General features: G+C 50.1%; 15 protein-coding genes across 18 annotated transcripts in view; 7 read left to right on the top strand and 8 right to left on the bottom strand.

Moving 5' to 3' along the window:
• Positions 1–891, bottom strand: part of PPTG_09094 (hypothetical protein) — a gene marked incomplete at both ends in the record, with an annotated part of 2723 nt that extends 1832 nt beyond the window's left edge. The window contains 2 exons of the mRNA XM_008903952.1: positions 50–119; positions 192–891. Of these exons, the coding sequence (XP_008902200.1) occupies positions 50–119; positions 192–891 (770 nt within the window). The remainder of the gene's footprint in view (positions 1–49; positions 120–191) is intronic.
• A 96-nt stretch (positions 892–987) lies between these two features.
• On the top strand, positions 988–2410 carry PPTG_09093 (hypothetical protein). Its single transcript, XM_008903951.1, has 2 exons — positions 988–1259; positions 1324–2410. Exons 1-2 carry the CDS (start codon positions 1046–1048, stop codon positions 2121–2123), a joined length of 1014 nt encoding a protein of 337 aa, XP_008902199.1. The 5' UTR covers positions 988–1045; the 3' UTR covers positions 2124–2410.
• A 67-nt stretch (positions 2411–2477) lies between these two features.
• PPTG_09092 (hypothetical protein) lies at positions 2478–3566 on the top strand. The gene is made up of 2 exons (XM_008903950.1): positions 2478–3096; positions 3171–3566. The coding sequence occupies exons 1-2, from the start codon at positions 2620–2622 to the stop codon at positions 3315–3317; spliced, it is 624 nt and encodes a 207-aa protein (XP_008902198.1). The 5' UTR covers positions 2478–2619; the 3' UTR covers positions 3318–3566.
• Positions 3114–4369, bottom strand: PPTG_09091 (hypothetical protein). The gene is made up of 2 exons (XM_008903949.1): positions 3817–4369; positions 3114–3749 (listed from the first exon to the last, which is right to left on the bottom strand). The coding sequence occupies exons 1-2, from the start codon at positions 4180–4182 to the stop codon at positions 3510–3512; spliced, it is 606 nt and encodes a 201-aa protein (XP_008902197.1). The 5' UTR covers positions 4183–4369; the 3' UTR covers positions 3114–3509.
• Positions 4317–7179, top strand: PPTG_09090 (the record flags this gene model as incomplete). Of its 2 annotated transcripts, XM_008903947.1 has the most annotated exons (4): positions 4317–4414; positions 4481–4537; positions 4611–5061; positions 5120–7179. In XM_008903947.1, exons 1-4 carry the CDS (start codon positions 4328–4330, stop codon positions 7177–7179), a joined length of 2655 nt encoding a protein of 884 aa, XP_008902195.1. In that variant the 5' UTR covers positions 4317–4327. The 2 variants fall into 2 exon arrangements, with proteins under 2 accessions (XP_008902195.1, XP_008902196.1); XM_008903948.1 differs by lacking the exons at positions 4317–4414; positions 4481–4537 and having other exon boundaries at positions 4560–5061.
• Positions 7180–7250: 71 nt separating this feature from the next.
• On the bottom strand, positions 7251–8612 carry PPTG_09089 (hypothetical protein; the record flags this gene model as incomplete). Its single annotated transcript, XM_008903946.1, has 8 exons — positions 7251–7293; positions 7370–7428; positions 7495–7569; positions 7636–7713; positions 7775–7955; positions 8011–8228; positions 8285–8516; positions 8578–8612. 8 exons carry the CDS (start codon positions 8610–8612, stop codon positions 7251–7253), a joined length of 921 nt encoding a protein of 306 aa, XP_008902194.1.
• A 301-nt stretch (positions 8613–8913) lies between these two features.
• PPTG_09088 (hypothetical protein) lies at positions 8914–10512 on the top strand (the record flags this gene model as incomplete). Its single annotated transcript, XM_008903945.1, has 1 exon — positions 8914–10512. The coding sequence occupies one exon, from the start codon at positions 8914–8916 to the stop codon at positions 10510–10512; it is 1599 nt and encodes a 532-aa protein (XP_008902193.1).
• Positions 10513–10542: 30 nt separating this feature from the next.
• PPTG_09087 (hypothetical protein) lies at positions 10543–11603 on the bottom strand (the record flags this gene model as incomplete). The annotated part of the gene is made up of 2 exons (XM_008903944.1): positions 10543–10587; positions 10632–11603. The coding sequence occupies 2 exons, from the start codon at positions 11601–11603 to the stop codon at positions 10543–10545; spliced, it is 1017 nt and encodes a 338-aa protein (XP_008902192.1).
• A 115-nt stretch (positions 11604–11718) lies between these two features.
• PPTG_09086 (hypothetical protein) lies at positions 11719–15733 on the top strand (the record flags this gene model as incomplete). Its single annotated transcript, XM_008903943.1, has 2 exons — positions 11719–12692; positions 12752–15733. 2 exons carry the CDS (start codon positions 11719–11721, stop codon positions 15699–15701), a joined length of 3924 nt encoding a protein of 1307 aa, XP_008902191.1. The 3' UTR covers positions 15702–15733.
• A 69-nt stretch (positions 15734–15802) lies between these two features.
• On the bottom strand, positions 15803–17131 carry PPTG_09085 (hypothetical protein; the record flags this gene model as incomplete). Its single annotated transcript, XM_008903942.1, has 7 exons — positions 15803–15963; positions 16034–16210; positions 16281–16437; positions 16513–16597; positions 16665–16759; positions 16824–16967; positions 17030–17131. 7 exons carry the CDS (start codon positions 17129–17131, stop codon positions 15803–15805), a joined length of 921 nt encoding a protein of 306 aa, XP_008902190.1.
• Positions 17132–17225: 94 nt separating this feature from the next.
• Positions 17226–19089, bottom strand: PPTG_09084 (hypothetical protein). Its single transcript, XM_008903941.1, has 3 exons — positions 18684–19089; positions 18099–18626; positions 17226–18043 (listed from the first exon to the last, which is right to left on the bottom strand). The coding sequence occupies exons 1-3, from the start codon at positions 18840–18842 to the stop codon at positions 17333–17335; spliced, it is 1398 nt and encodes a 465-aa protein (XP_008902189.1). The 5' UTR covers positions 18843–19089; the 3' UTR covers positions 17226–17332.
• A 256-nt stretch (positions 19090–19345) lies between these two features.
• PPTG_09083 (hypothetical protein) lies at positions 19346–20652 on the top strand. Its single transcript, XM_008903940.1, has one exon. The coding sequence runs from the start codon at positions 19390–19392 to the stop codon at positions 20569–20571; it is 1182 nt and encodes a 393-aa protein (XP_008902188.1). The 5' UTR covers positions 19346–19389; the 3' UTR covers positions 20572–20652.
• Positions 20555–21319, bottom strand: PPTG_09082 (hypothetical protein). The gene has a single exon (XM_008903939.1). It carries the CDS (start codon positions 21273–21275, stop codon positions 20667–20669), a length of 609 nt encoding a protein of 202 aa, XP_008902187.1. The 5' UTR covers positions 21276–21319; the 3' UTR covers positions 20555–20666.
• Positions 21320–22264: 945 nt separating this feature from the next.
• On the top strand, positions 22265–23570 carry PPTG_09081 (hypothetical protein). Of its 3 annotated transcripts, XM_008903936.1 has the most exons (4): positions 22265–22640; positions 22697–23030; positions 23100–23275; positions 23346–23570. In XM_008903936.1, the coding sequence occupies exons 1-4, from the start codon at positions 22299–22301 to the stop codon at positions 23445–23447; spliced, it is 954 nt and encodes a 317-aa protein (XP_008902184.1). In that variant the 5' UTR covers positions 22265–22298; the 3' UTR covers positions 23448–23570. The 3 variants fall into 3 exon arrangements, with proteins under 3 accessions (XP_008902184.1, XP_008902186.1, XP_008902185.1); XM_008903938.1 differs by having other exon boundaries at positions 23100–23570; XM_008903937.1 differs by having other exon boundaries at positions 22697–23275.
• Positions 23571–24370: 800 nt separating this feature from the next.
• PPTG_09080 (hypothetical protein) lies at positions 24371–25746 on the bottom strand. Its single transcript, XM_008903935.1, has one exon. The coding sequence runs from the start codon at positions 25456–25458 to the stop codon at positions 24907–24909; it is 552 nt and encodes a 183-aa protein (XP_008902183.1). The 5' UTR covers positions 25459–25746; the 3' UTR covers positions 24371–24906.
• Positions 25747–25964: the final 218 nt, after the last annotated feature.

Raw genomic sequence — 25964 nt, 5'->3', positions numbered from 1 at the left:
CTGCAACAAACTCTCAGTAGATAAAAGCTGCAACTTGACCGATTCGAACTTGTCCGATGGTCCAGCTCGATACAGATCCCTCAACTCCCTCGCCGAGCACTCTGTCTTGATATGGAACGCTATATACATCACACAGTGCATTAGTGAGTCTCTCCCCAGTACTCTTCGCATTAAAATTGCCTCCAACTCACAGAAACTGGGAGTACAGGAGTCGGTCTGCAGCACGACGCCCATCAGCATCGGCGGCTGTTGTTGCTGCGGCGCCAAGTTCACTTCTTCATGGACTTCGTTCACAATTGACTGAAAGAATTCCTGCTTGGCTGCATCCTCCAGCTGCGTTCTCTTGAGCTCGTTGCCTTTATCCTCCAGTGTCTGCATGTTGTCCTCCGTCAAATGGATGTTAGACGGTTCGGGGTGTCCCCCTGGTGTATCGTACAGGTCCTGGTAGAGACCAACACTCTTACTGCGCTTGATGAGCGCTACGTGGCCGTCTTTGGTCTCCAGTACCGCTGCGACGCCCACTTTCCTGGACAGGAAGGCGAAGCGATCGCTGTGTAGCTTCTCGCCATCTTCCAAAAGTTGTGGGGCCAGTGATGAGCAGCACGTGCCCAGATACGACGCATAGTCGGTCAGTCCCCAGTTCATTTGCAGTGAGGAAGAGCGATGATCCTCTACTAGTCCGTGGAGGCGGAACTTAGTGGCATTGAACAATCTCGGCGTCTGGCGTTTGAGCTCTTCCCAGTTCTTCGCCTTCTGTTGCTCAATAGAGGGGTCTGGATGCACGTGACGATTAAAGCGGCTTGAGAGACAGACGCTCACCTGTTCCACGGCCAATGGAGCCTCGAAGCTGCGTACCGAGAAGCTCATGAGGTGGCGCAGCGGTAGCAGCATCGATGCACGTCAGTGCGGAATGCAGACGACTCAAAAACCATTACTTGGACCTTTTCTTTTAATTTGGGTATTTGGATACATTTTTTGAGTCTTGAAGAAGAATCAACCTTGATCTAATTCCCATATTGGTGCCCGAAGAGAAGGAAGCGAAGCGATGCAGAGTCTCTTCCATGGCGTGCGCGAGTATCTGACGCCTGTGCTGACCGAGTCGTCGTTCGAGGACAAGGGGCTGCTCACACCCGAGGAGTTCGTCAAGGCTGGCGACCTGCTCGTGTACAAGTGCCCCACATGGCGTTGGGAGAGCGGCGACCCGAGTCTGAGACGCTCGTACCTGCCGGCGGACAAGCAGTTTCTCATCACTCGCAACGGTAAGTCGCCTTTTCATTTGCTGTATCACATCCACTGTATTAATTCTTAGCTATTACCGCTTAGTTCCGTGCCGCCGCCGCGTGACCTCGCTGGAGCAGAGCTATCAGACCGAAGAGGCTGTTGAGGGAGAAGACGAATGGGTCGCTGCCTCCTCGTACGCCACCGAGGGCGGTAATTCCAATGCCGTCACGGATTTGAGCGATGAAATGGGGGAAATCTCCCTCTCGGACGTGGATAAACCCAAAGCTTCAGCTCAATCTAGCAACTCTAACGGTGGGATCTTGGGTGCCATCGTGGACGAGCATTTCAAGGCTGCCCCTGCAGGTGGAGCAGAGTCGGAAATCCGGGATTTGAGCTCCTACGAGGAAGAGGACAACTTGGTGGAAGATGACGAGGCAGCTCTCGGCCCCTCGACCGGCTACCTCGTAGCTAGCGAACCGGACGACGCAGACGACGCCATCCTTCGCACACGCACTTACGATCTGTCCATCACTTACGACAAGTATTACCAGACGCCCCGTGTGTGGCTCTTTGGCTATGACGAACGCAACGCTCCACTCAGCGGAGACCAGATGTTCGAGGATATCATGCAGGACTACGCCAACCGTACCGTGACCATGGAGCCACACCCGCACCGCAGTTCACTTGTGCACGCATCGATTCATCCCTGCCAGCACGGCGCGGTCATGAAGCGCATTATTGCCAACCTCAAGATGCGCAAACCTGGCGAGATGGAGACGGAAGAACAGGCGGCCAACGAGATCCGTAGCGACCAATATCTGTTCCTGTTCTTGAAGTTCATCCAGTCGGTCATCCCTACTATTGACTATGACTACACGATTGAGGTGAACGCCAAGCAGTGAGGAAGACATAACTTGCATATCCAGAGAGTGCATGTAAAAGAAAATCAACATGTTAGCACCATGGTGCTGGCTTACTGACAAAATCCTTATAGTAATGGATCAGCCTGATTTACACTGAACGCTAGATATCGTGCTGTTATTTACAACATGGACGACTACACGAAGCTTTGAAAAACCAAAAGGAAAGTAAAATACTAGCTGGGGCTACGCAGATGCTGAAGGATTCCGCGTTGAAAGACAAAAAAATGTTTCAGAAGTGGCTCAAACAGAACCTCGAGTCTTTTGAAGTGTTTGACAGTAAGTTCGGGCTTAAGGAGAAATACCATACGCAACGAATACGCGGGACACCTCAAGTCTGACCAGTACCCGTAGTAATTTGGACGACGGTACAAAAAGATATACTTTTTTTTGGTCCAGTACAGTATACCTATTTTATACGCCGCTTCAATCTCGGTTTTCTCATTCGTATCCTTTTGCGATTGTCTAGCACTCGCTCATGGTGTTCGTGACGCTCAAGTACATCATTATCGGAGACTCCGAGGTGGGCAAGTCGTCGCTGTTGCTGCAGTTCACAGAGCAGCACTTCCAGCCGATCCACGACTTAACCATCGGCGTCGAGTTCGGCGCCAAGCTGCTGGAGGTGGACGGCCGTAAGGTCAAACTGGAGATCTGGGATACAGCAGGCCAGGAAACGTTTCTCTCTATTACTCGGAGCTACTACCGCGGGGCGGACGGCGCGTTGCTCGTGTACGACGTGAGTCGGAGGGAGAGCTTCGAGCATCTAGCCCGCTGGCTGCAGGAATGCCACCAGAACTGCCACAATGATGAGGTGGAGATTATGGTGGTCGGTATGAAGTGCGACGTATCCGAGAAGGAGCGCGAGGTCACTGAAGAGGAGGGGCGCAACTGGGCCGAAGCCCACGGCCTTTATTTCATTGAGGCTTCAGCTAAGACAGCGCTCAATGTCGAGCAGGTCAGTCCTGTAGCAAGTGTTTGACTAGATTTGATACTAAAGGATATTTGTTATGTACTTGCTACATTTGCCAGGCATTTGCGCTGACGGCGACGACGATTTTGCGCAACTTTGACTACTCGAACCACCAGATGCGTAAGGTGTCGGGTGCGAGTCGGGTGTCTTTAGACTCCAACGTGGAGCGAACGCAGGCAAAGTCCGATTGCTGCGGCACTGGGTAGACGAGGAGAAGGTGCTGTTGTTGACTGTAGGTAGGTATCTCATCAAATGGTCGTGGTAGTGAGGAGAGGCGACGCGACGTCTCTTAAACGGCAGAGGCAACAAGAAAAAAAATCAGCTTTGAATGGGATTAGTCTTTCGTTGGGAAGCTGCGATAGAAGACCGATTGGCGAGACTAGAGCACTTCTGTCCGCTCAGGTTTCTGTGCTGTCCAGGAGCTCCTGTACCCACTCGCCAATTTGGTTGTTCCCCGTGGCCAGGTAGTGTGCGTAGTGCGTGTGCAGACACTTGACGTTGGTGAAGTCGCGGATACCAGCGATGCCCACGTCGCGCAGGACGAACTCCCAGCACCGGCCCTTGACGAGCTCTAGATCATGTGCAGTCATCATGTTCCAGCGCTGCTCTGCGTATTCGCGGTGGCTCTGTGCCATTTTCTACAGCAGCAAAGGGTAAGTCATCTCTCCCGTATTATTCTCCTGGTCCAGACCAGGTGCACCATACCTCTTTGGCTGCTTCGTCGGTGTCCAAGCGATGCTGCAGCGACAGCACATACTGCTGGTCCTCTAGCGTGGATACTCTGGCTTTGAGCTCAGTGGATGCCAGCCAATAGATAGTCGGGAAAGGCTCCACTTTGGCGCGTTGTTTCTTCTTGTAGGCGTCCTCAGCATTGCGCAAAGGGTAGAGCAGAAGAACTGCGGGGCGGTGGTCCTCGGAGTCGCGAGAGCGCGACGTGCGGCCGTTGCTATCCACAAATGCGCTCACCTTGACGAGATTATTGGGTACATAGCCCAGCTCCTCTTGTACCTGCTTCACGTCAGCCTCGGACGCCTCGCAGGGCACACCTTCGTGCACTATGTCGCTCGTCATTTCTAATGGCAGAGAAATGGTTTGCCAATCAATTTAAAGACATGTCATTGATTCAGTTTACTGACTGTATCCATGTGCCGTGAAGAGACGCGATCCTAAACAGTCACGGCTACGTTTCTTGTCATTTTGAGACTGTCGAAGCAAGATGGACCCGATCAAGGCGCTGGACATGGAGCATCGCTCTGGTATCTCTCAACAAGAGGTGGAGGACTTTGCCAATCGTATGGATCTGGTACGGTAGCATTGGTTTAGCTGATAGAATGAAAAATGGTCTCGTCTCACGACTAGGTTGTTGTAGATCTCCAAGGCCATGAAGGATATCAAGGACGGCACGTTCGACCCGCTAAAATGCAACGCGCGTGACTGCAATTTGCTTAATAGAGTAGAGATTTATAACAAAAAGATAACGATACTGTGGGCTGCAACAGATTCCTGGTTACAAGACGCCGGAGCAGGAGGAACTGGAACGTAAGGAGCGAGTTAAGCGAGAGGAAGAGCGTCGTAAGCGGGAAGAAGAGCGCAAGCAAAAAGAAAAACAAGAAGAACACGACAATTGGTGGCACAAAGCAGAATTATGCTATTCGATGCGAGATGCCGACAAGGACGAGGAAAAGGAGAATAAAATAAACAAGAGCGAGCAATGGGCAAACCGCATCCTGGCAGCCTACAAGACTCGCGATGCCAACGACTATTCATTGTGGAATCAATGGGTACCTGAAGATCCTGTGTCTCTACAGGAGAAAGCAGAGCGAGAGGCTGAACTGGAAAAGCTACGCAATCGCGAGTTCGAGAACAACAACCCAGAGTTTTGCAACCAGTTCAAGAAAGACATGGAAGAGCGACAGCGATCCCAGGAGGAAAAAGCACGTACAGCAGACCGTAAGTTAGCTCACAGTTCAAATAGCTTTAGGCTCAATTTCTGACTCTAATGTTGCAGGCTTGAAGCAAAAGGGCAATCGCTTGTACAAGAAGAAGCAATATCAAGACGCCATCAGAAGTTACATGGAGGCACTGACAGCCGCACCCTTCAACGTGGCGGTGCTGGCCAATATCGCGCAGTGTTATCTACGACTGGATCAACTGGACGACTGTATCGAGTTCTGCACTCGTACGTTGTACGTTGACGAGAACTACGTCAAAGCTCTCTCTCGTCGAGCTACGGCTTGGCATCGCCAGAAGAAACTCAAAGAAGCTGCGGATGACATGCGGAAGGCGCTTGCGTTAGACACAGAAAATGTTGACATCGTTGAACAACACTCTATTATCGTTGGTGACTTTGAAGACTCCATCACCAACAACGAGTTGGAAGCAGCATTAAACAAGCGTGGAAAGATGAAAAACGGGAGTCTTCCTAGTGTTTCCCTGGGTCCGTCATCTATTGACGAGCTGCGGTTCTCACTGGAAATATTCAAGAAGATGGACGAACAAACAACTGCAGACAACTCAAGTACGAGAGTACAAGACGCCTGGGTAGCCTACGACCTCGTACTGCCTTTCATGGAGAGAAACGAACATGTTCGCGCGAAGTTCAGGACCTCCGGTGCGATGGATAAATTATGTGGCCGTATTTTATCTGCGTTTAACTTACCAGAAGGAGATGAAGTCGACAAGTCTCGTCAGCAAGCTGAAAACCTCATTTTGAGTGGCATGATCAACTGTGCCGCAGCTGCAGTGGCTGATACTCCGCGTAACCAAGTGGTGATGTTCCGTAACGTGGAATTCCGGAAACAAATACTGACATTCTTTGGAGATCTGAAGCCATCTTCCTCTTGGACTATTCAATCTAGTGTCGCTCGCTTTCTAGAGCAAGTTGTAGACTCCAAGAGCTGGAGGAACGCCATAATTGCTGCTGACGAGGTGATTTCTTCCCTCTTAGCAGCTCTATGTTTTTCAAACAATCTACCAAGTGACGAAAGAAAGTCAATGAAGATGGCTACATCAAGTATCTGCTTCACACTAAGCAGCGATACCTCTGGTATCCAGGCTTTTAGTAGTCATGGAGTTGAATGTCTTGTAGCCATCACTAAGGCTCTAGAGATGAATAGCAGTACAGATTTACTGCGCAATGTACTGGGCTTCTTGACCAACTTGTCTACGGATAAAATACTGCGCAAGACTTTCGAAAGTGACAACTGCAAAGACACTCGTCGAAACCTTGTGCGAGTTTTACTTCAAATTGCACAAAACGGAGAGCCTAAGGATTTTACGTGCTCTGAACGAGCACTTGGTACGTTACTGAACCTCTCGTTCACTGAGAATTCGCAAGCTCGTCACGATCTATTGGACTTCGGAGCTGTGGAGACAGTTGAGAGAATCCTCAGTCAAGCGAATCCTTCGAGCTTCAATGACTCGATCCTGGTCTTGTCACGCACTGCCAGTCTTCTCTGTCGGCTCCACTCTGTCTGTCGAACACAAGATGAAGTATTTGACCGTTTTACGAGCCCTGGACTGCTGTCGGAGCTATATACGGTGTGTGAACTTGCCAGCTCAAGTTTTGGTAAGAAGATGGCTACAATTCCGACTGAGCTCTGGCAGCTATGTTCTCAAATCTGGTGCCATTTGGGCTGGTGCGCGCACCTCCCGAGTGTTCGTGCCTTCTTACGCGAGAAGAATGCGGTGTCTCTACTGATTCAAGTGATCAAACTTGCAAATTTCCAGAATGGCTACATTCGGCCTTCTGGCGAGACAACTGCGTGCGAACGACTTGTTGGGAATATCGTGAAGGTCTTGATCGCTATGCAGTCTGACAACGACTCGGGAGATTCTCAAGTGTTTAGAAAGAAGGAAAGTCTCGTTGTAGTCGTGAAAGCTCTGGAAGAACTATCCGATGGACTAGCACGCAAGAATGTAGCCATTTTGTTGGCAAAGTTGTGCCAGAGTGATTCACACGTGAAAGACACAGTCCGTGATCTGCGCGGGATTGAGATGATGCTGTCTGTTAGTCAGTCGCTTAAACAGCGTCCTACAGTCTTGTCTCGCTCGGCGTTAAAGTCATGAGGAGTTAAGACACACATGAATGACTTGGCTATATTTTGCAGACGATTTGACTTGATCGTGCTGTAGTTTTATTACTCTAGCACGTGTGCTTCGACGCCTACAGCGATACAGCAGCTAATGCAAGAACAATATATCACACAACTTGGTTACTTTTGCTGTCTTCAGGTCAAAGTTAAGAGCATAATTGTACCTGAGGAAAAGTGAGAATGGTCGCATGTAGGAGATGACGTACTTCTGGCTGCCCACTTCCTGCTCACAGATAAAAAGGTTAGAGAACAGTGCCGAGCTCTAACTATGTGAAAATAAACCACTCACGCCCTCTTTCTCCATCTTAAACAACGTGTAGTTGGTTTTCGAGCATCGAACATCCGCCATCGGATTAATGAATTTCTACAACAAATACATAAAAAGAAATTAGTAAGAAGCTAGAATTCGCTTCTCTAAATTCAGACGCACCTGAATGTTAGAGCGGTAAACTTCACTCTTGCTATCGAGAGAAGTGGAACGCGCTCGGAAGAATTTGAACCGAGTGGACTACATAGCCAAATAAAAAGCATTAACTAACACCACCGTAAAATTTCATTGCTAGTCATACCGAGGAGTTTAATCGGACACTCAGCTCCTGCTTTCTCGCCTCTTGTTTGATGTCAAAATGAACTCGACCCGCTGACTTCGCGGCCAGGAGTCGAAAGCGCTTCGTGTCTGCAGACGGCGTCATGAGAACTCTCCCATCGTACATATTGTCCGTCCAGTTTGTCGTAAATTTCTCGTCCAAACTAACATGAATTTGGTCAGTACAACTACACATTCCCACAAATCTATCGTCCTTACCTGAATCGATACTTGTACTTGCCGAGTCGCTTCCTTGCAAAAAGACAAAAGTCCGTCTGATTGGTGTGAACTTGCGGGATGTAGATCCGGAAAAACTTCGTCCCGTAGCGAGGAACCTCAACGCCCGTACCGAATTCCATGACTAGAATCGAGAATGTTGATGGTGTGTGGTGCAAAAATGCCATCGGACCACTGCATGCGTCACAATCTTCGTGTTCCTGGCGTTGTATACGAGTTAGCTACAGTCTTTAGCTTGTGTTTTATACAGACAAACCTCGTCAATTGTTTTCGTGTCGGAAGTTTTGGCTGATGGCTTGGACGGACTGCTAACAGATCGAGTCGTTCTTGGAGGAATCGTGGCGTCTCTCGTGCTGTCAGGCTTAGGAGAAGACTCGTCGTCCATACGGAGCGCAACTTCACGCTTGGGTGAGTCATTCACGAACCAGTCTTGACACTCGTCACCGTCGCTGGCGTTGGAGTCTTGGTCCTCGAACTCCTGTTTAAGCCTGAGGTTTTAAGCACTACAGTGAACGCCTGCATTCACTAAGGAACTAGATCATTCCTCACCGATTGGCGAACTCGCCCATGGCGCCTCCTTCCATCAAAGCGGCCCTGGAGAAGCGTGTTCTGAGCGTAACGAAGAAAAACGCCTTATGACAATGTCGACGCTGAAATAGACACCTTAGTGATCACCCAGTGGAATCTAAAGCATTTGATGCGCTTGGACATGGCAAATTCTTGACTTGTGGTGATGGATATTGGTGTCTTAAGAAAAATAAAAGTCTCTTCCCACAAGATAAAGATCGATCATTAATATTTTTTTTTAATTCGCTCAATAATGGACTGATCCTCCTTCTCTCTTCACTAAAAATATTGATTTGAGTTACCCTTCAGTCTATAACTATGCCTGCTGCAGTCTCTGAGACCCATTACGAGCTGATCCGCGACGCCATCTTCGACAATGACCGTGCTCGTGTGGCAGAATTGTTAGCCCTTCCAGGTGTTGATGTCGATCACTTCGATGCTGGAGGCCAAACACTGCTTCATCTCGCCTGTTTTTGGGGTCGAATGGACTTGACCAAGTTGCTATTGGCAGCAGGAGCAAGTCTCAAGACCAAGAACGCTGCTGGGTGTACAGCACTAGACCTCGCAACCCACTGGGGCCACTCAGCAGTAGCAGAAGTTATTCGACTGCGAGGAGGCAGTAGCGTTTGGGAAGACAAGCTCGGTACGCTCCAAGTTGAACTGGAAGACCTTACGCTTCGTGCTCAACATCTAGAGACGCAGAATAACGACAAAAGCCGTCGAATTGAGACGATGACGCGGGAAATACAGAGCATACAAACCCAGTTAGCTGAAGAGAAGAGCGCTCATACACTCACGATCGAGACCTATCAACGTATACGACAACAACTTAGTATTCAAACCGAAAGGAACCAGAAGCTTGAACTGGAGAGAGCGAGTCTCACCGAACAGCTGAAAGAGCTACGAATAGCGCAGGCGAATGTCGAGAGAGAAAGCGCAAGATTCCAGGCAGAAATCGTAGCGATGAAAGCCCATAGAGACGAGATTTTGGTCAAGATGCAGGAGAGTGTCAAGCAGCAGGAACAAGTTGCTCACAACTGGCAGAGAGCCGAAGTAGCTGCTGCGATCTCAGACTCTCAGAGAAATTTTGCATTAGCAGAACGCGATCAATTCCATCGAGCACAACTAGCTACACTAGCTGATCTTCTGGTGACTACGGAGCGCCTTGGAGCGGCTGAGAACGAGCTCATGAAGCTCAAAACCGACTTGGCTGAGCACATTTTCGACATGAGGAGAGAACAACGCAACCAGAAACGCATAGCTCAAGCCATGACGCCCACGCGTTCTCAAGGCAATCGACGCCCAACCACGACTCCTGTGGATGTGAAAAAGACAAGAAAACCTAAAGAAGTTGAAGAACTTCTCCAAGTAGCGCGAGAGACGCCGAAGAAGAAGTTCTCGCTGGCTGCTCGAGAGTATGGAGATCGAGTGTATCTAGAGGAACAGCAGAAACTTCGAGGACGTGGGCAACGACAGCAGAAAGTGGAGAATCAGTATCGATCTCACGGGCTTCGGGCTCCAGTGGTGGACGCTGAGGCCTTCCAAGAAGAATTTGTGTCCTCCGTTCGTGCCTTTGCGTCGTGTCGGAGTGAGAAATGGCAGAATCTGAAACGCGATCGAGATCGGCAAGAGCGTTTTGCTACTGTGACACTGGCTCGACCTATCTCTACTGCCCCATTGCCAGTTAGTTCAAATTCCGGGTTGGAAGGAACGCTGAATTACAGTTTGTATAGGAAATACGCTCTGCCGTTGCCTCAATCTACGGGAGAAAAGCTAAGACCTGTCACGTCGTGTACGGAGCTAAGAACACACGCGGATTTCTTGTCCGAGGTGAAGAAGAAGACTGCAAATTATCCACAATTTCAAGAAGAACCAAGCAAAGAATCGGATAAAATAGGGTTTTTACCCATGGTTTAACCATTACACCATTTACTAGGTTTGTGCAGTTCAGAATTTAGACGTTGGTGGCGAGCAGAACTGGGTCTGGTAATTCTAGTTGTCGCAGATTTAGGTCGTTCTAACTGTCGAGGCTTTACTGGTGGTTCTTGTTTCTTCCGAACGGGTGACGCTAGTATTGGAGAACTCGCACGTCGATGAGAAGTAAAGGGCGGGGAGCCTGGAGGCTTGTGTGGGGGTGACACTGGAGTCAAGTGGACGATCGTGCATCCTGATAGAGGATCAAATCTCTCAAGCGATTCCTGATGGCGTTTAGAATCTGTAGCATTTCTAGATGTTTCCAGAATCTGGGCAACTTGAGAATGATTTAGATTTATCATTGCTGCGAGCTGTCTGGTCTCCTTGTCGTGCATAGCTCGCGTTAAAGCTAAGGATTTTCGCAATTCAGCTAGTTGCGACCTGGTCTTTTCCAGTTCCCGTCGATGCTTCACACGCTCCCGTGCTGCATTTTCGAGTTCCGTTGAGAGTTCACGTTGTCGAATTACTAGATGCTGGATTCTAAGTCGTAATTTGTTGCACAGAATGGCGTCTCCACCGGCGTCTGAAGTGTTTTCAAGTAACTCAAGACGCTCTTCCAGGGATGATTTGGTATTTTCTAGATCTTGACACGTTCTAGTGAGCTTCTGATTTTCATCTTTCAAATCTTTCACGACCTTTTCATGAATTAATCCCTGCTCCTCCAGACTTGATGTGACGATATTATCCACGAGATCTGCGAGATCATCTGCAAAGCCGTCAAGAACGAGGTTTATACCATCCCATGTGCGGATTAAACACCCCCGAGTCAATTCGAAGAGATCTTTGGCTGCTTTCTCATGATGTTCCATTGCCTCAATGTGGTTGTCTATGGATGCAACCCCTGCTTTATCCAATGACTCGAGTACTTGATGCAAAGAACGCTCCTTCCAAAGCTGTATACTCGAGAAAAACTCACCAGTCATTCCAGTCTTGGGCCCTCTTGTCACGAGCTCTTTTTCAATATCACAGAGCTCATGACACTGCTGTTTAAGCTCATCAAGACGCGACAGAATCGTCAGGTCTAGCGACGTCATCGTTTGTCAGTTGTAGGAATTTCAATTAATAGGACGAGGCAAATAAGTTAAACGACTCGTATTTAAACGACTCGTATTTATATCGTCTGTACATAGTACTACAGCTCTCCTGTACATGCCCAACATGTCTGAAAGTCCATCGCCACCGACGCTTGTGGCTGTGAATGGGAATGGCTTGGACACATCATTCCGTGACGTGATTCTGCCTCTGAGTCGTCATGAACTTGTGCTGGTTATTGGCAAGTTCATCGTGTTACAGAATACACAGACTCAGGAACTGAGCTTCGTTTCGACCCAGGAACAAACAAATGGATGTCTTGGGGAGATCACAGCGATGGCTTTATGCGGGAAACGTCAACATCTTTCGGTCTGTCGGGCAGCAGTGAAAAATGACGATGGCTGTCCAGACAGCATGAGTTCTCCAGCCACTATCACCGTCTACAGCATCATATCAAGATCCGATCCGACTAAAGGTGGGAATACTCGACGTATTGTATTGCTCAAGACTTTGACCGTAACGTGGACGGATCGCTTCGCAAGTACTGCTTTATCACCAGACGGAAAGTTAGTGAGTGCTCAAGCTGCGAATTCGAGTTGGAGTCTAGGTGTGTGGGATTGGGGGAGAGGACGACAAGTAGCGCTCTCGGACGTGCATTGCCGGGTGTCTCGAGTCCGATTTAACGTCGTTGATATGGCCCAATTGTCCACAAGTGGAGGGAATCTACTGCGTATCTGGACGTTGTGTGAGTACACTCTCAAGCCGCTTGCGAGTTTCAAGTCTGGCGACGAGACTAAAGTCAAGAATGTTGTCAATTACGCCGACCACGCGTGGCTACCGGACGACGTACTGATTGGGCTGCTGGAAGACGGAGACGTGCAGTTGATAGTGAACGCTGAGCTGGTCCAAACTCTTCGTGCAGTTCACAAAGGTTTGGGGAAAATGTTGTGTATGAGTCCACTGAATAGTGGCGAAGGAGTCGTTGTAGGAGGCACCCACGGCCTAGTATCAGTCGTACGCGCGGCGTCTAAAATGCTCAAAGCGAACGAGAAGGAACTACACCTCCAACGTCGCATGCGGGTACCAAACACGTACGTATCATAAAGATTTAAATATTCTTTTTAAATAATACTAACTTTTATATTTGTAGAGAGCGGATTCTAAGCGTGATGACGGATCCTGCGGCTGCTATGCTGCTTTGTTGCACTGAACGGGGCTATGGAGCGTATGATCTCAGCAATTTGTGTCTTCTACGTGGTGATGATGAAACGATTGCGTTGACTTTACTGTCGTCGACTCCGTTATCGCAAGAAATGGTGAGACTTAGTGCAGCTTCTAGACGTCCGTGCTTTGCTGCGGCATGTCGTTTACCCGACGGAGATGCAGCAGTGCACGTGTGGAGTCAAACAGACTGCCACGAGTGCTTTATCGCTCATCCGTTAGAGCAACAAGCGCCATTGAGTGTGGATATGCACCCTTCTGGGTCAGAATTACTCATGACATTTTCGTCAAAACTTCAGATTTTCTTCGTGCTCCAAGATTCACTCCGCCTAGGCTTTGAGATGCCACAGAAACAGCTTTCTTTAACTCAGTACAGCCCCAGTGGAGCGCTCTTTGCTGCTGTGCATGCCACTAATAAGACTGTGTTTGTCTATCGGAGTTTATGCCGAGTACAGCGCGAACCTCAACTCGTTGGAATTTTTCGAGATTTTCGTGAAACTATTGAATTCTTCCGTTGGGGAGTCCATGACAACAGTTTCTTCGCCGTCGATGCAGTGGGGGAGCTTCGTCACTGTCAATTACGATGGCAAGCGGGAGGTGAAGTCGAAGACCTCGTTGAAACGCAGAGTGTGGCTCAGAAACTTTCTCCGGAAAATCAAGTGGCGGCATTTACCAGTAGCTATGTCGGCCACGAAAGTCACGACTACGTTGTGTTCGCGGCAGAAAAACGAGTTACCAGGCGATCAAGTAGCAGTCAAAGTATCGTTCGTGCCTGGGTGAATGGCGAATTGGCATTCGATGCACTACACGGTTCTATTGGAAATGTGGGTGAAAAAATGCCTTTCGAGATCACTGCACTCGAATCTGGGCCTGGTTTAAGCTCGAACAGGAGTGACGGCAACGCATATCCTAATCTACTCTTTGCTGGCACTGCCAGTGGTTCTGTAGTGATTTTTAGCTGGAAAAGGAAGCGAGGGTCTCGGACTGGAGAGGGCGCCTCGACAATTCTTCTTACCCGTGCCATTAAGCGTGTGGACATGCACACAACCCCAATTGTAGGATTATTCTACGCTGCACGGTCCAGGTTACTACTGTCCAATGCGCAGAACGGCGTAGTTCTGGCTTGTAAACTGTGTCGAGAGAATTCTGGAAACGCGGAGAGTTCGTCCGCCATAGCAACAGCCATTCGAGACGAGCAAAACTTACACGACTTGTCCACTAACGCCTTTACCAGTATTTGTCAACCCGAAGAATTGGCAGTGTACGACCGCAATAAAGTGGAGCTGGGTCGATTGAAGTTACTGGATCTAGAAGGAGAGCTGCAGCAGTTTAAGATGGAGAACGAAATGCTCAGCAGACAGGTGAATGAGCAACGCGTAAAGTTTGAGGGTATGTTGAAAAGTGAGCTAGCAGCTCATACGAGGACTGCGAAAGAGGAACAGAAGGCTCTGCGTGCAGAATTAGATGTACGTCTGGGTGGAGCCATCCATGAACGCGAGAGTAAACTGCGTACATTATCCGAAGACGCTCGATCAGCTCAAGATCACTACTTGTTAACACTAGAGAAGCTACAAAATGAGTGTGACTCGCTGCGAGAAGAGCTCCACGCCACTAAAATGGACCTTGAAGACGAGCAAAAACGAGCTCAAGAGCGCGAGGTTCAGTTGGAATACGAAGGCAGAAAGAAGCTTCGGGAGGCTAAAGTTCATTATGATGATACACAGAAAAGATTAACCGAGGAGCTAGAATTAACCAAGAGGAAGCTGCACGAGGTACTGAAACAGCAAGACCAGGACCAACTTGTTCAAATGGGTCTACTAGCCAGTACTATTGACTCTGAGAAGCAGAAAGGCGCGACGCAACTAGCAGAGCAGAACGGGAGGGCTGCGGCGTTGAATCAACAGGTTAAAATGCTGCTTGGAGCGTTAAACCAGAAGGATAACGAGTTACAACAAATGTGCTGCGACTATGACGAACGCATGCATGAAATCGAGATTTTACGCGAGAAATTAGCAGACGAGAAGAATGTCACGAAGAGAATGATGCGTGAGAAAGAAGAGAGTATACATCAACTAGCAGAGCAGCGACGTGTACTCGAAAATTTGCAGCGTTTGGACGGTGTACATCGGTCCCAACTGGAGCTTTTACAGAAGCATATTTTACCTAAAGACCGAGAATTGGTGCAGATGCAGGAGCATCTGAATCAACTGCATGATGCTAATCAAGAGGTAGTTGTGCAGGCAAATATCAGTGATCGACTGCGCGTTGAAGCGTCTTCACTAGCGCGAAAACAAGAGCGTGAGTTAGAGTCAACAAGTAAGCGTTTGGAGCGAGTTCGCCACTCGATTGTGGTGTTACAAGAGGAACTAGGAGTGCTGGTTCGACGCAGTGCTGTCCAGGAGAAGAGCGCTATTGTGACGGAGATTGGGCGACTTCACAAGCGAATAACTCGACAACTGGATGCGCTACAAGCTCGCGGAGACTCGGCAGATGAAGTGAACGCCGAGCTGCATCGTCAGAACCGCTTCCTGCTTCAGAATAAATACTCACTACGTCGTCAAGTGGAAGCGGGGAACCGAGAGAAACACAAACTCGCGGCTGCGTTGTCATTCCAGAATGCATCGCTGGTGACTGAGCTCAACACGTATCGGAAAGCGAACAAAGAACTGGAGAGGAGACTTCGACGATGTGAGGAATTTGGAGCTAAGAGCAGTGGAATTGCTGAAGTTCCGGAGACTGACGAGGTCGATGGACGCAAAATGGTGCAGCCACATCGTAGTACTGCGCTGTTGACTGGCCGGTGGCAGTCCACTGCGAGAGTTAAGCCACGTCCTAAGTCAGCAGCACCGGGAGGTACTAGAAGAAATAATTTACTTTAATATTGACCTAGCTTGTTGAAATAAAGGAGAGAAGTTTTTTTTCCTTTGGTAGTGTTATAATCTTCTACACCGTGATTTCTCTCTTATCTCGTGCTTCATGACTAGCCCACGCACACACTCTGGTAAGTGGGGACCAGGTATTTGATGTTGATGAAGGCATCATCGCCACCATGAGACTCCATAATCTCCAGCGTCTGCTGGATGAGGTCACCCAGATTCAACTGCTTACGCTGACCGTAGTCGATAGCGTCACCAAGGTTATCTGCAACATAAAAGTATTTAAGAATTTAGATAATAGCCGAATTTGAGCAAAACAAGTCACGATGACTTACCATTCTTCCGAATGAAGATGTTGAGAACTGGAAGAATCTGTCGATAGTATGGCACGAGCGCCTGACCGATGAGACCGGGGCCGCTACCTGGTTGAGCCGCAGCCTCGCACGTAACCATGAGCTGCAAAATGTGTAAGGTCTTGACAATAATCGCAGCGTTGCGTGTGTTGAGGGCGTCTGTAAAAAAAGATAAAACGCGAGAAGTGAGCTTATTCCTGTCTGTTTTCGGCTGTCAAGTGGAACATACTCTTGATCGGAATAATGAGCTGCGGAATCACTGGCAACACTTTGTTGCTGGCGTTGATGAGCATGTCCTTAATGCCTTGTTCAGACAGGAATGCATAGGGCTCCTCCACTTCTCGAAGGCCGTCGAAGAAAATAGGGAGGTAGTGGTGGAAGTCGAGCTAAAAAAATATACATCGAGGTTAATGTAAAAGTTATTATGAAGTAGTAGAACATTAAAATATATACAAATGTACCTTGGTGATATCCACCTTCCAGGCCACCATATTGCGTACACCGCCGTGGTCAATCTGGATCGGCAGGTCAGCCCGTTCATAGAATCTGGATAAGCGATCCACAATTGTAAGCTTTAATGAACTCAAAATAATTAACCTCTCCTTAACTTTACCTTCGGAAGGACGTGTCGGGTGGGTTAGGCCGCTCTCGATATGCTGCTGGCTGTTGGTGCCTCGACCGGGGCGATAAATTCTCATGCTTGTCCGCCTGACATTCAAATTTGAGTTAGTTTTCAGCATTCAATTCCTATTTTTCACTAATTTCGACAAACCTTCAGCGTTTTCTCGAGATCAACCGTTCCTCCTGTGCCTTGACCCTTACGGAGGAAGCTGTCGGTGGTATGTGGTTTCGACGGTTTGGACAAGGAGAAGGCGCTGATATGTGCCGAGTCGTCCACTTTCTCGTTTGTACGTCGCTAAACGTATCAAAAATTATTCACGGTTAGTACGTCTCCGTCAATAATCAACACTGTCCTACCTTCGGAGCCACCGAGGTCGTGTCGAAACAGCTTCCAGTCTCCGGTAGTGTGATACTCTTTGGCACGATCCGAGTGCTGACGTTGGGAATGCGGCCTGACATGGTTGTTGTCTAAGCTTCTTGTGCTTTGTCAACTTCGCTCGTTTCTCAAAGTGATCGATTTCCAGAACAAAAAAACACCCTAGATAAATAAAGACGGCAGACGTTGATATTTATGGTGTGAACGTCCACGTCTACAACTAACCGCTTATAGTCTGATTGTGCTGTGCATGTAAGATAAACAAAACATGTATATTTGCTGCTCTAGACCCAGTGGATTCGGCAGCGAGGGAACTTGAGCTTGACGATGGAGCAGTATGCCGCCGTGGTCTCCATATCGGCGCATGCTCCGATGTACAGTGTTTCTAGTGGCACTTTACGCCGCGTTAATGTGCGAAACGCAGCGACTGTGAGCTGGTTACAAGCCTTGATATTCAGATGCAACAATTGTTGGCAACGCGAGACCACGGCCACGAATCCTTCGTTCGTGATGTTGTAGCAGAACTCGAGCGACAATCGCTGCAGATTTGTTGCTTTCGCCGCTAACGCCTTGAGCCCAGTGTCTTCGAGAGCTACACAACCTTGTAGCAACAGCGTCGAGAGTTGTGTACATCCAGATGCGATAGTCATGAGGTGACGGTTTTGTAGTGTCCGACATAGTGAAAGGTTGAGTGATTCGAGCTTGGTGCATCGAGTGATAGCCGAGAAAGTGGAGCTACCGAGAGATTGCAGTGCTCCGAGGTTAAGAGATCGTAGCGTATATCGGTTGGTCGTGATCAATGCAGCCACGCCGCGGTCATCTAGCCCTGCACACCCGCTCAGATCAAGCGTGACAATCTCGCAGCTGGACTTGTTCTGAGTCATTTCTACGAGGTTGTAGAAGTCTGTACCTTGAACTTTTGGACAGCGCGCAAATGAGAATGACTGGAGATTACGCTGCATTCTCATAAGGAAGCGAATGGCAGGTCCAGAGATCTACAGACAGCGGGATCAGCTCAACAGTTCGACTGGAACACGCACAAATTCGTACCTTTAAGCAACGATCGAGTGTGATCTCCTCTAGTGACAACGACGCGTGTTGAGCCAGTGCTACGATGGATCTGTCCGTGATCCGTCGACACATAGTGAGGTTGATTTTCTGTAGTTTGGGGCAGTTGGCGGTGATGGCGATGATGCCGTCGTCTTGCACGCGCGAGCAGCCAGACAGATCGACCTTAGTGAGTTTGGGACAGGATCGAGAGATGGTTATGAGTGACTCGTCCGTGAGTTTAATACAGTGCAAGGACAACGTCTGTAGACTGGCACAACGACAGAGTTGCTCGAGTGCCGTGTCCGAGATCTGCTTAGACTCGACGTCCACGTGCCGCAGTTGTTCGGAGCCGAGACCTTTGACCAGATGTGATAGCAGAGGCGACGTGACGCGCGGGCCATAGAGCGCTACACTTTGCAATTGTGAGGTCTCAACGGACAAGTTTCGGTCGCTCTTGCCACGTTGCGACTGGCGGTTGAGCAGCACGGCTGTGGCCGCTTCGAGTTCGTGTTCACCCGTGCACCACGTCTGGAGAACAGGGTCAGTCAGGTCTCTCTGTATTTAAATGGGTTTAAGTGGACGCACCAAGTCTACGTGCTTTTCGCGGTGCACGGACGCGAGGGTGAGTCGTCGCCAGCGTTTGGAGACCCGTGCTAGGCCGTGCCAGCGGTCTTGAAGATGCACAAGGGGGCAGATGTGCGCAAGCAGCAAGTGATCAGGCAATTGATCGATACCCGTCGTCATGGCCAGCGATTAGTTTGATCAAAGGGGGGTCGTCACAGCAGGAGGGCAAGTGAACTTGAGCATGGCATCCCATTGAAAAGACGCAACGGTCAAGGAAACGACCGGTCGCTTCAAAATGGTGAAGTCCCCCACATCCGCGGCTTCCATCAGATTTTGCAATACAAACGGTACAAGTCCCCGCAAATGCACGTACAACCTGACCGTCAGGGTGCGTGTATGGCGAAGTGCTGCGGTGAAGTGTGCCGTAGATACCGTGAAATCAACAACATGTACTACTGTGATACCGATAGTTTTCAGTTTAACCCCAAAATAGCATCAGAAAATAATAAAACTTTTCGATGCAGTCCACGAAAATAAGGCAGTCGTGCAGAAAATTGAAAAGACACTTTTGATATGAAAACAACTGATTACCGTAAATGACAAAAACAACCCCCAGGCTTTTATCGGGAAAATGAGCGTGTTTGGCGATTTTTGCCGACTGGTACCAACAAATTCTGTTCGCATGTGACGTGTGCACACTTGAGAGAAGGCGAAGTGCAATCCAAAAATGACGGTGCTGGATAACTGCCGAGAGCTCAAGACCCGCGGCTTGCTGTCGCTGGAGCAGTTCACGGAGTACGAGGCATCGCTCAGCTCTGCCTCCTCTCCGTCCGACACCCTCCGTGAGCATGTATCTTCCCTCCTTGTAGAAGAAGTGGGCGCCATCGTGGAGCGCGTACGAGTACAGAGCAACCAGCAGGAGCAGGAGACGATCGGCAACTCGGAACTGGCAGCTGTGGCTGTAGGGGGAGCCTTGGGCGCACTAAACGCCTGGTTGCGACCAGCACCCGCTCTGGCATCTACTACCAAGGCCACGACGCTGTGGGCCAGTGCATACGACGGCGCAATGGCCACTCTTAACGTTGCCAAGCGGAAGCGTCGCGTGCAGCAGCTGCAGCTTAAACTGCTGAGCGGTGACGTGGCCACCTGCAGCCACGTGGTGCTCTGCATCAATGGATTCATGACGCAGAGTGACGACCCGACGCTCAACTGGCGCGCATGGATACAGGAAGACCAGAACGCCGCCGTCTTCGCCGTTCAGTGGGAGGCCGGCGACGTCACCGCCTGGAACGAGTTTTGCACGCACGTCAATGACAACTTCGACAGCTCGTCCGTGTCGACCATGGTAGCTCACTTCACAGGAAACCCATGGCACAGTGCTCAGGGCAAGGCGGAGAAGGTGGGCATCCTGCTCGCACACGTGCTGGCGGAGCGTCCGGTGTTGCTTCGTGGGCGCAAGATCTCAATGCTGGGCCACTCGCTGGGCGGCGCCGTCATCTACAGCACCTTCCAGGAGATGGCCAAGCTGCGAGCAGAGAAGAAGGGCGACGGTCTGCCACTGATCTCCAACGCCGTGAGCTTCGCCGGCGCGTTCATCCCTGACTCGCAGGGACTAGATAACATCACGAAAGCGCTCGACCCGAACGGAGGAAAATTCATCAACGTGTTTTCCACCCGCGACGGCGTGTTGTCCAAGCTGTTCTGGGCGCTGCAACTTCCCGGTCCGAACAATCCGGCAGCTGCCGGTTGCCAGGCCGTCGCCTTCGCCGCTGCGGCCGCCGCTAACTGCGTGAATGTGGACGTGTCGGATCTGGTGATACCGCGCATGGAGAACCACTTTGGTCACGGCTATCAGCAGTTCATGGAGGCCATCAAGTCTCGCGTGCTGCCGCATTTCTTCCGGACGTGAGAACAGCATACACAGCAACACCCATTACTATATAACTAAACGACTTTTTTCTACATTAAAGCTGCAGTTTTGTCTTCACTTAACTCTTCCTCCGTCTACTTGAACATGTTACCAAACGCACTCTTCTCCTTGGCCTTGGCCTCGGCGTCGTACGCGCGTTTCTTAACTTGAAGCGCGCGGATCTCGTTACGCACGGCGGCGTTCTTGGGTTCTTCCTCTAGCAGCGCACTTAGCAGCTTGTAGGCTCGCTCGTAGTGCGTGAGCTGCACCATGGCCTGCGCCTTGCGGAAGCGCGCCTTACTATGCTGCGGCTCGAGCTCCAGCACCTTGTCGCAGCAGTTTAACGCTCGTTCCGGCTGCGTGCCGAGCTTCAGGTGGCACAAAGCCATATTGGACCACACGGCCACCTTGACGGCCTGGATCTGTGTGCCCTGTTCTTGGGTGGCCGTCATTCCTGCCGCCCCCTGTGCGTACTGGGACATGGAGTCGCCGGCTACGGACAGGCCGTTCACGTACGCAAACACTTTGGCGTACGACGCCAACGCACGCTTCAGCTCGCCCTGCTTGACGTGCAGGTTACCTTGGCGCTTGAGCAGCTCGCCCTGCTCCACCTTCTCGGCCACGGACAGCGGACCCAGGCGCGGCTTCCATCCTCCCAGCAGCTCTTCGTCGCTCACCTCGGTCGTCATTGGGATATCCGCCATCGTCGTAATGCGTACGCCTTGGAATCAAAGAAAGCGCTTTGTCGCATCGAAGGAAGTGCTTTTTTAAAGTAATTTATTCCTAAAGTGTACACATGTTTCCATCCACCATAGTGAAACCAAATTAAATCTGCCAGCGATTTTCACCCTAGGAGTCCTGATCAATGCAGTCGATCGTATCCTAAGCGTCGAATACGACATGATCGAGGTCAACCCACGGACTAGTTTTTACTTAATTCGTTGTGGTTGGCCACACCGGCACATTTTTTTCCCTGTAGAGCGCTGGTTCCTCGTGTTTGTAGCACAATCGGACCCGACCGTGAAAAAGGTCATCGTCGTAAAATGCTCGAATAAAACACACATGGCTCGTCGTCAGGCCTCGACAACGATAGATCTGGAAAAAACAACATGTGGGTGAGGCCGATTCCTCGTCTGAGCTAAGTAAGGTTGCTCGAATCCAGTGACATTGAAATCGTCGAGTGGAGAACGATGAGAAGGTTACCTTCAAAACGATATAACTGCTAAGAGTTTGCGGTAAAACCATGGATCATCAATCCATCAACAAATGCTACTGCGATATCAAGCACAGGCCTGACCATTAAGCAAGAGTTGCAAACGTAAGTTTAGTAAGAGCTTAACATTTGACAACGCTGCTGTCGGTCGATGTCACTTCTCGAGTCTGAATGGAGCATGACGTTTTTTAGCGCATGGCTCGCTACTTTACCCAAAGATTGTGCTCCTCCATTGGTGCCTCATGTACAGGTCAGTACTTCCAGTTCATCAACAGTTCAGTGCTAGTGCTTACCCACATAAAAGGATTGTTAGGACAAGTTCACCACTGCGACTCTGACTTCAAAGTCTGTGGCTTGGATACAGTATGGTTTCGGTTTAACACTGTGCTCCAGTATCCGATCCTTTCATTGGTCAAAACCGTGCATCTAATATCGTTATTATTGGATAAAATTCCATCGTTTTAAGTGAACTTTGCGTTTCGGCCACGCACTTCCTGTTATCGTTGACGCAGCCATGAGCGGTGTGGCCACCATGTCCGAGGACGAGCACACGCTGGAGGACATTTCGTGGGACGAGATCGACAAACTCAAGTACTATATCGTGGGCCCCACCATGTTCCTGGCCGTACGGGCCGCCGTGTATCCGTCCAACCTGGTTAAGACGCGGCTCCAGGTCCAGTCCAAGCACAAGCCGCTGTACTCGGGCACGGCCAACGCCTTCGCCACCATCTTCCGGCAGGAGGGTGCTCGTGGCCTTTACAAGGGGTTCGGGGCCAGCACAGCCAATGTGCTCACAGGCAACCTCTACATCTCGGTCTATGAAAAATCTCGCAAAGTGGTCAAGGATCACACGACGGTGCGTTAACCATTGCATGGAATGATGCAGACGGGGAGCTAATGCAGTTGTTGCAGGTGGGTGATAAGGGAGCTAACTTTGTGGGCGGAGCCATCGCATCGCTCGTCTCGCAGACGGTTGTAGTGCCGCTGGACATTGTGTCACAGCGGATGATGCTCAGTGGCCAAGGGCAGGATGTCCGCAAGACCAGAGAACACCCCAAGGGATTCCTCACTGTCACCAAGCAGGTGTTCCGTGCTGAGGGTATCCGTGGATTCTACAGAGGATATGTGCCGTCCATCGCGACGTACGCGCCGTCGTCCTCGATCTGGTGGGGGTCTTACGGACTGCTCGTGCCCGTGTACTATAAAGTGATGAAGTCGTGGGACACTGATCCGTTCTGGAAACAAGGTGGGTGCTGCAATGCAGTGACGATGAAGTGGAGAGAACGATAGACTGATGATGCTGTGTCTGCTGTAGTGGTGGCGCAGGGACTGAGTGGGGCGAGCGCTGGCATCATCACTGGCATTTTGACAAACCCCATGGACATTGTGAGGACAAAGGCCCAGGTGTATACGCAATACGGCGCTATGGATACCCTAAAGTATATTTTAAAGACCGAAGGGCCGATGGGTCTCATGACGGGCCTCTCAGCGGTGCGTAGCAGCAGTTTTTGCGTTTATTGCATCGGATGTTAAGCTTACATTTTTTCTGTTGTTGTTGTAGCGGCTGTTGGCTATGGGTCCGTCGGGCATCCTCATGGTCACATCGTACGAGTTCGTCAAGCGTGTATGCCGGAAGCCTCAGCCGACTGACACGGACGCGTAGCTCCCGTATACAGTAGTTTCTACAGTAGTTTTTTTGCCATCCTCTAGATAGAGACATTAGTAGACAGATGCATTTGTCCATCCATATACATGTCCAACTCAATACAACTATCTAAGCTCGACGACTTCATCTTGGATCCAAGTTTAATTGCTCGGGCGGACAGCACGCGCTACGGGGACTCTGTATTGGATATGATGCGGACCGTGGGGACAGCTTCGGGCTTCCAACGCGATGAAAGATATGAGCAAAACCAAGTCTTCCTGTGTTTACTGTGCGAATGGGGTCTTTGACGATATATTGCCTCTATATCGACAAAGTATCACACCGGTATTGTTCGCGGAGTGGGACAAAGGAGAAGTCTCAAGTGATCAACAATCGGTAGGCTGGCGATCGGGGCGAGATGAAACTAGTTCAGTGTGTAGGTGTCTTTTACAATTGAGGTAGAGGTTTCCAGGTCACCATGGATACCGTGCGTTTGTCTCCTTCGCGTCCGAGAGCTGTATCACGATGATACTATCATCGAAAATATTATCTACTTATACTTTCAAGTACAGTCTTGCCAGAAGTCCAAGTCCTTTGCACCAGCTGATCTAAGTTTTTCTTAACTGCGTGCCTTAACCACGAAAAATCGACATCAAAAGAAAATTAAAATAAACTGCGTATCTCCTAGTTTTGCTCATCATCTAAAGGCCTTTCAAAACGCTACACCAGCCTCTAACGCATCTACTGCACGTCAACGAGAGCTGCCAAGCCACTATTCGAGTAACCTTACAAGGAACGACGTCTTCGATATCAAGAACAAATACAATCAGGCTTCTCGAAGGATTCAATGCGTACACATGGCACACCACCACTATAAAGGAAGTCGCACACGCTCAGAAATTAATCAAGTTCTCCTTCGAAGGAACATTGCCAGTCGGCATCTTCGAGATCAAAAATCTCCCAGTTATACTACAAGAAAGTCAAAGACAACGCTGTTTGAGAACAACTAACCCAAGATGGCCACCAACATCGTTACTACTACATGTAGTAAGTTAGAAGTATCAGACATAGGCTACAGAATCTACAGGACTCTATAGTTAATTCAACATAGAGAATCTCGGAGCATTTATCATCCAAAGGCCTTCCTTTGGTGATAAGAAGGCACTTGCTTTCCGTAGTACTTCCTTCAGTGGAAGAATATTTTACACCCGAATGGCCTTGACTTCGGTTACACGATCCGAGACACTCAATCATTGTCGAAAACGGTTGCATTCGCAAAGATTACGACGACGATTGCTTGGTGTTCGAAGAGAGGTTTTGAAACCTTGTTCGTCAACAGCACTACAATCACTAAAACCGAGTTCAAACGCCATGCAAACACACCAGCTTATAAACAAAATGTGGCACATGTGCCTCTTATTAACGAAGGGGGCGGTACGAAATATCGTTGCTGACTTCTAGCAAGCCACTTGACAGCTTAGCACGCAATGGGGGTGGTCGGGGTGGCAGCCGGCGTGACAGCAGGGGTGGCGGCCGGGGTGGTCGACTGCTGCTCAGGGGTAGCGGGGGTCGTCTCAGCGGCCGGAGCCTCCGTAGCGGGAGCATCCGTCGCGGCGGCCGGAGCCGGAGCGGCGGTCGTAGCAGCCGGGGCAGCCGGGGCCTCCGTGGCCGGAGTCGAGGACGAGCATCCAGGCTCGAAGTTGTCGGCCAGGCTCTTGACGTTCATGACGGCACCGCTGGTGGGGATGTTGAGGTCGCAGTCAGGCGGGTTGGTAGCCTGCACGTTCTTGATGAGCTCGTGGCAAGCGTCCACCTTGCACATGGCGGCGGTCTGCTCGGCCGTCGGCAGCGACGTGGCGTACAGCATGTTGTAGCCCGAGTCCGAGGCGCACGTGTTGAGGGCCGTGCCCTGCAGCAGACCCACCATGGACGTGTAGGCGGAAGCCTGCTGGGTGGCCGAGCAGGCCTCACCGTTGACGGAGGCGACGAAGGCCAGGGCGGCGGCAGCGACAGCGAAGTACGTGTTCATCTTGTGGAGGGTGGAGAGTCTGGAGTGAGGTGCGGAAGGCAAATTGCAGAATGACCTGAAGCTCCAGGCTTGCGGGGCTGCAGCCTGCAGGGACTTATATTATAGGCGACCAGAATCGGCAGCCTACGTGCCCCGTACGAACAGCGAGCAGAACTTTCAGACAGAGCGAAGCTGTCTGATGCCACGCTGGGCAAGAAAAGGGGGATCTTCAGCGTCTGCAAGCTTACCAAGGCGGCCATGAAGCTGGCTCAAAACCCAAAACGGCTTCACCGGTGTTGCAGGCGGCCACCGTGAGGTGAAAACTGTATCCGAGAGACCAGCAGAGACGGGCGGGTGTATCCTCTTCTCGTGTCACAAAGCAGATTCTACACGCGTCTGTAGGTGAGTAATGAGCCGGCGTCAATGGGGTGACCCGTCATCTGCACAGAAATGAACTTCACCAGGGCATTCTGTGGAGCCGTGAAGACAGCATCAACTTCAGTGAAGTTACAAGAATGCATCGGTGA

The sequence above is a fragment of the Phytophthora parasitica genome (assembly GCF_000247585.1).
Source record: "Phytophthora parasitica INRA-310 unplaced genomic scaffold supercont2.17, whole genome shotgun sequence".
Taxonomy (NCBI): Eukaryota; Oomycota; class Peronosporomycetes; order Peronosporales; family Peronosporaceae; genus Phytophthora; species Phytophthora nicotianae.
This window is presented reverse-complemented; position numbering and strand designations above follow the sequence as displayed.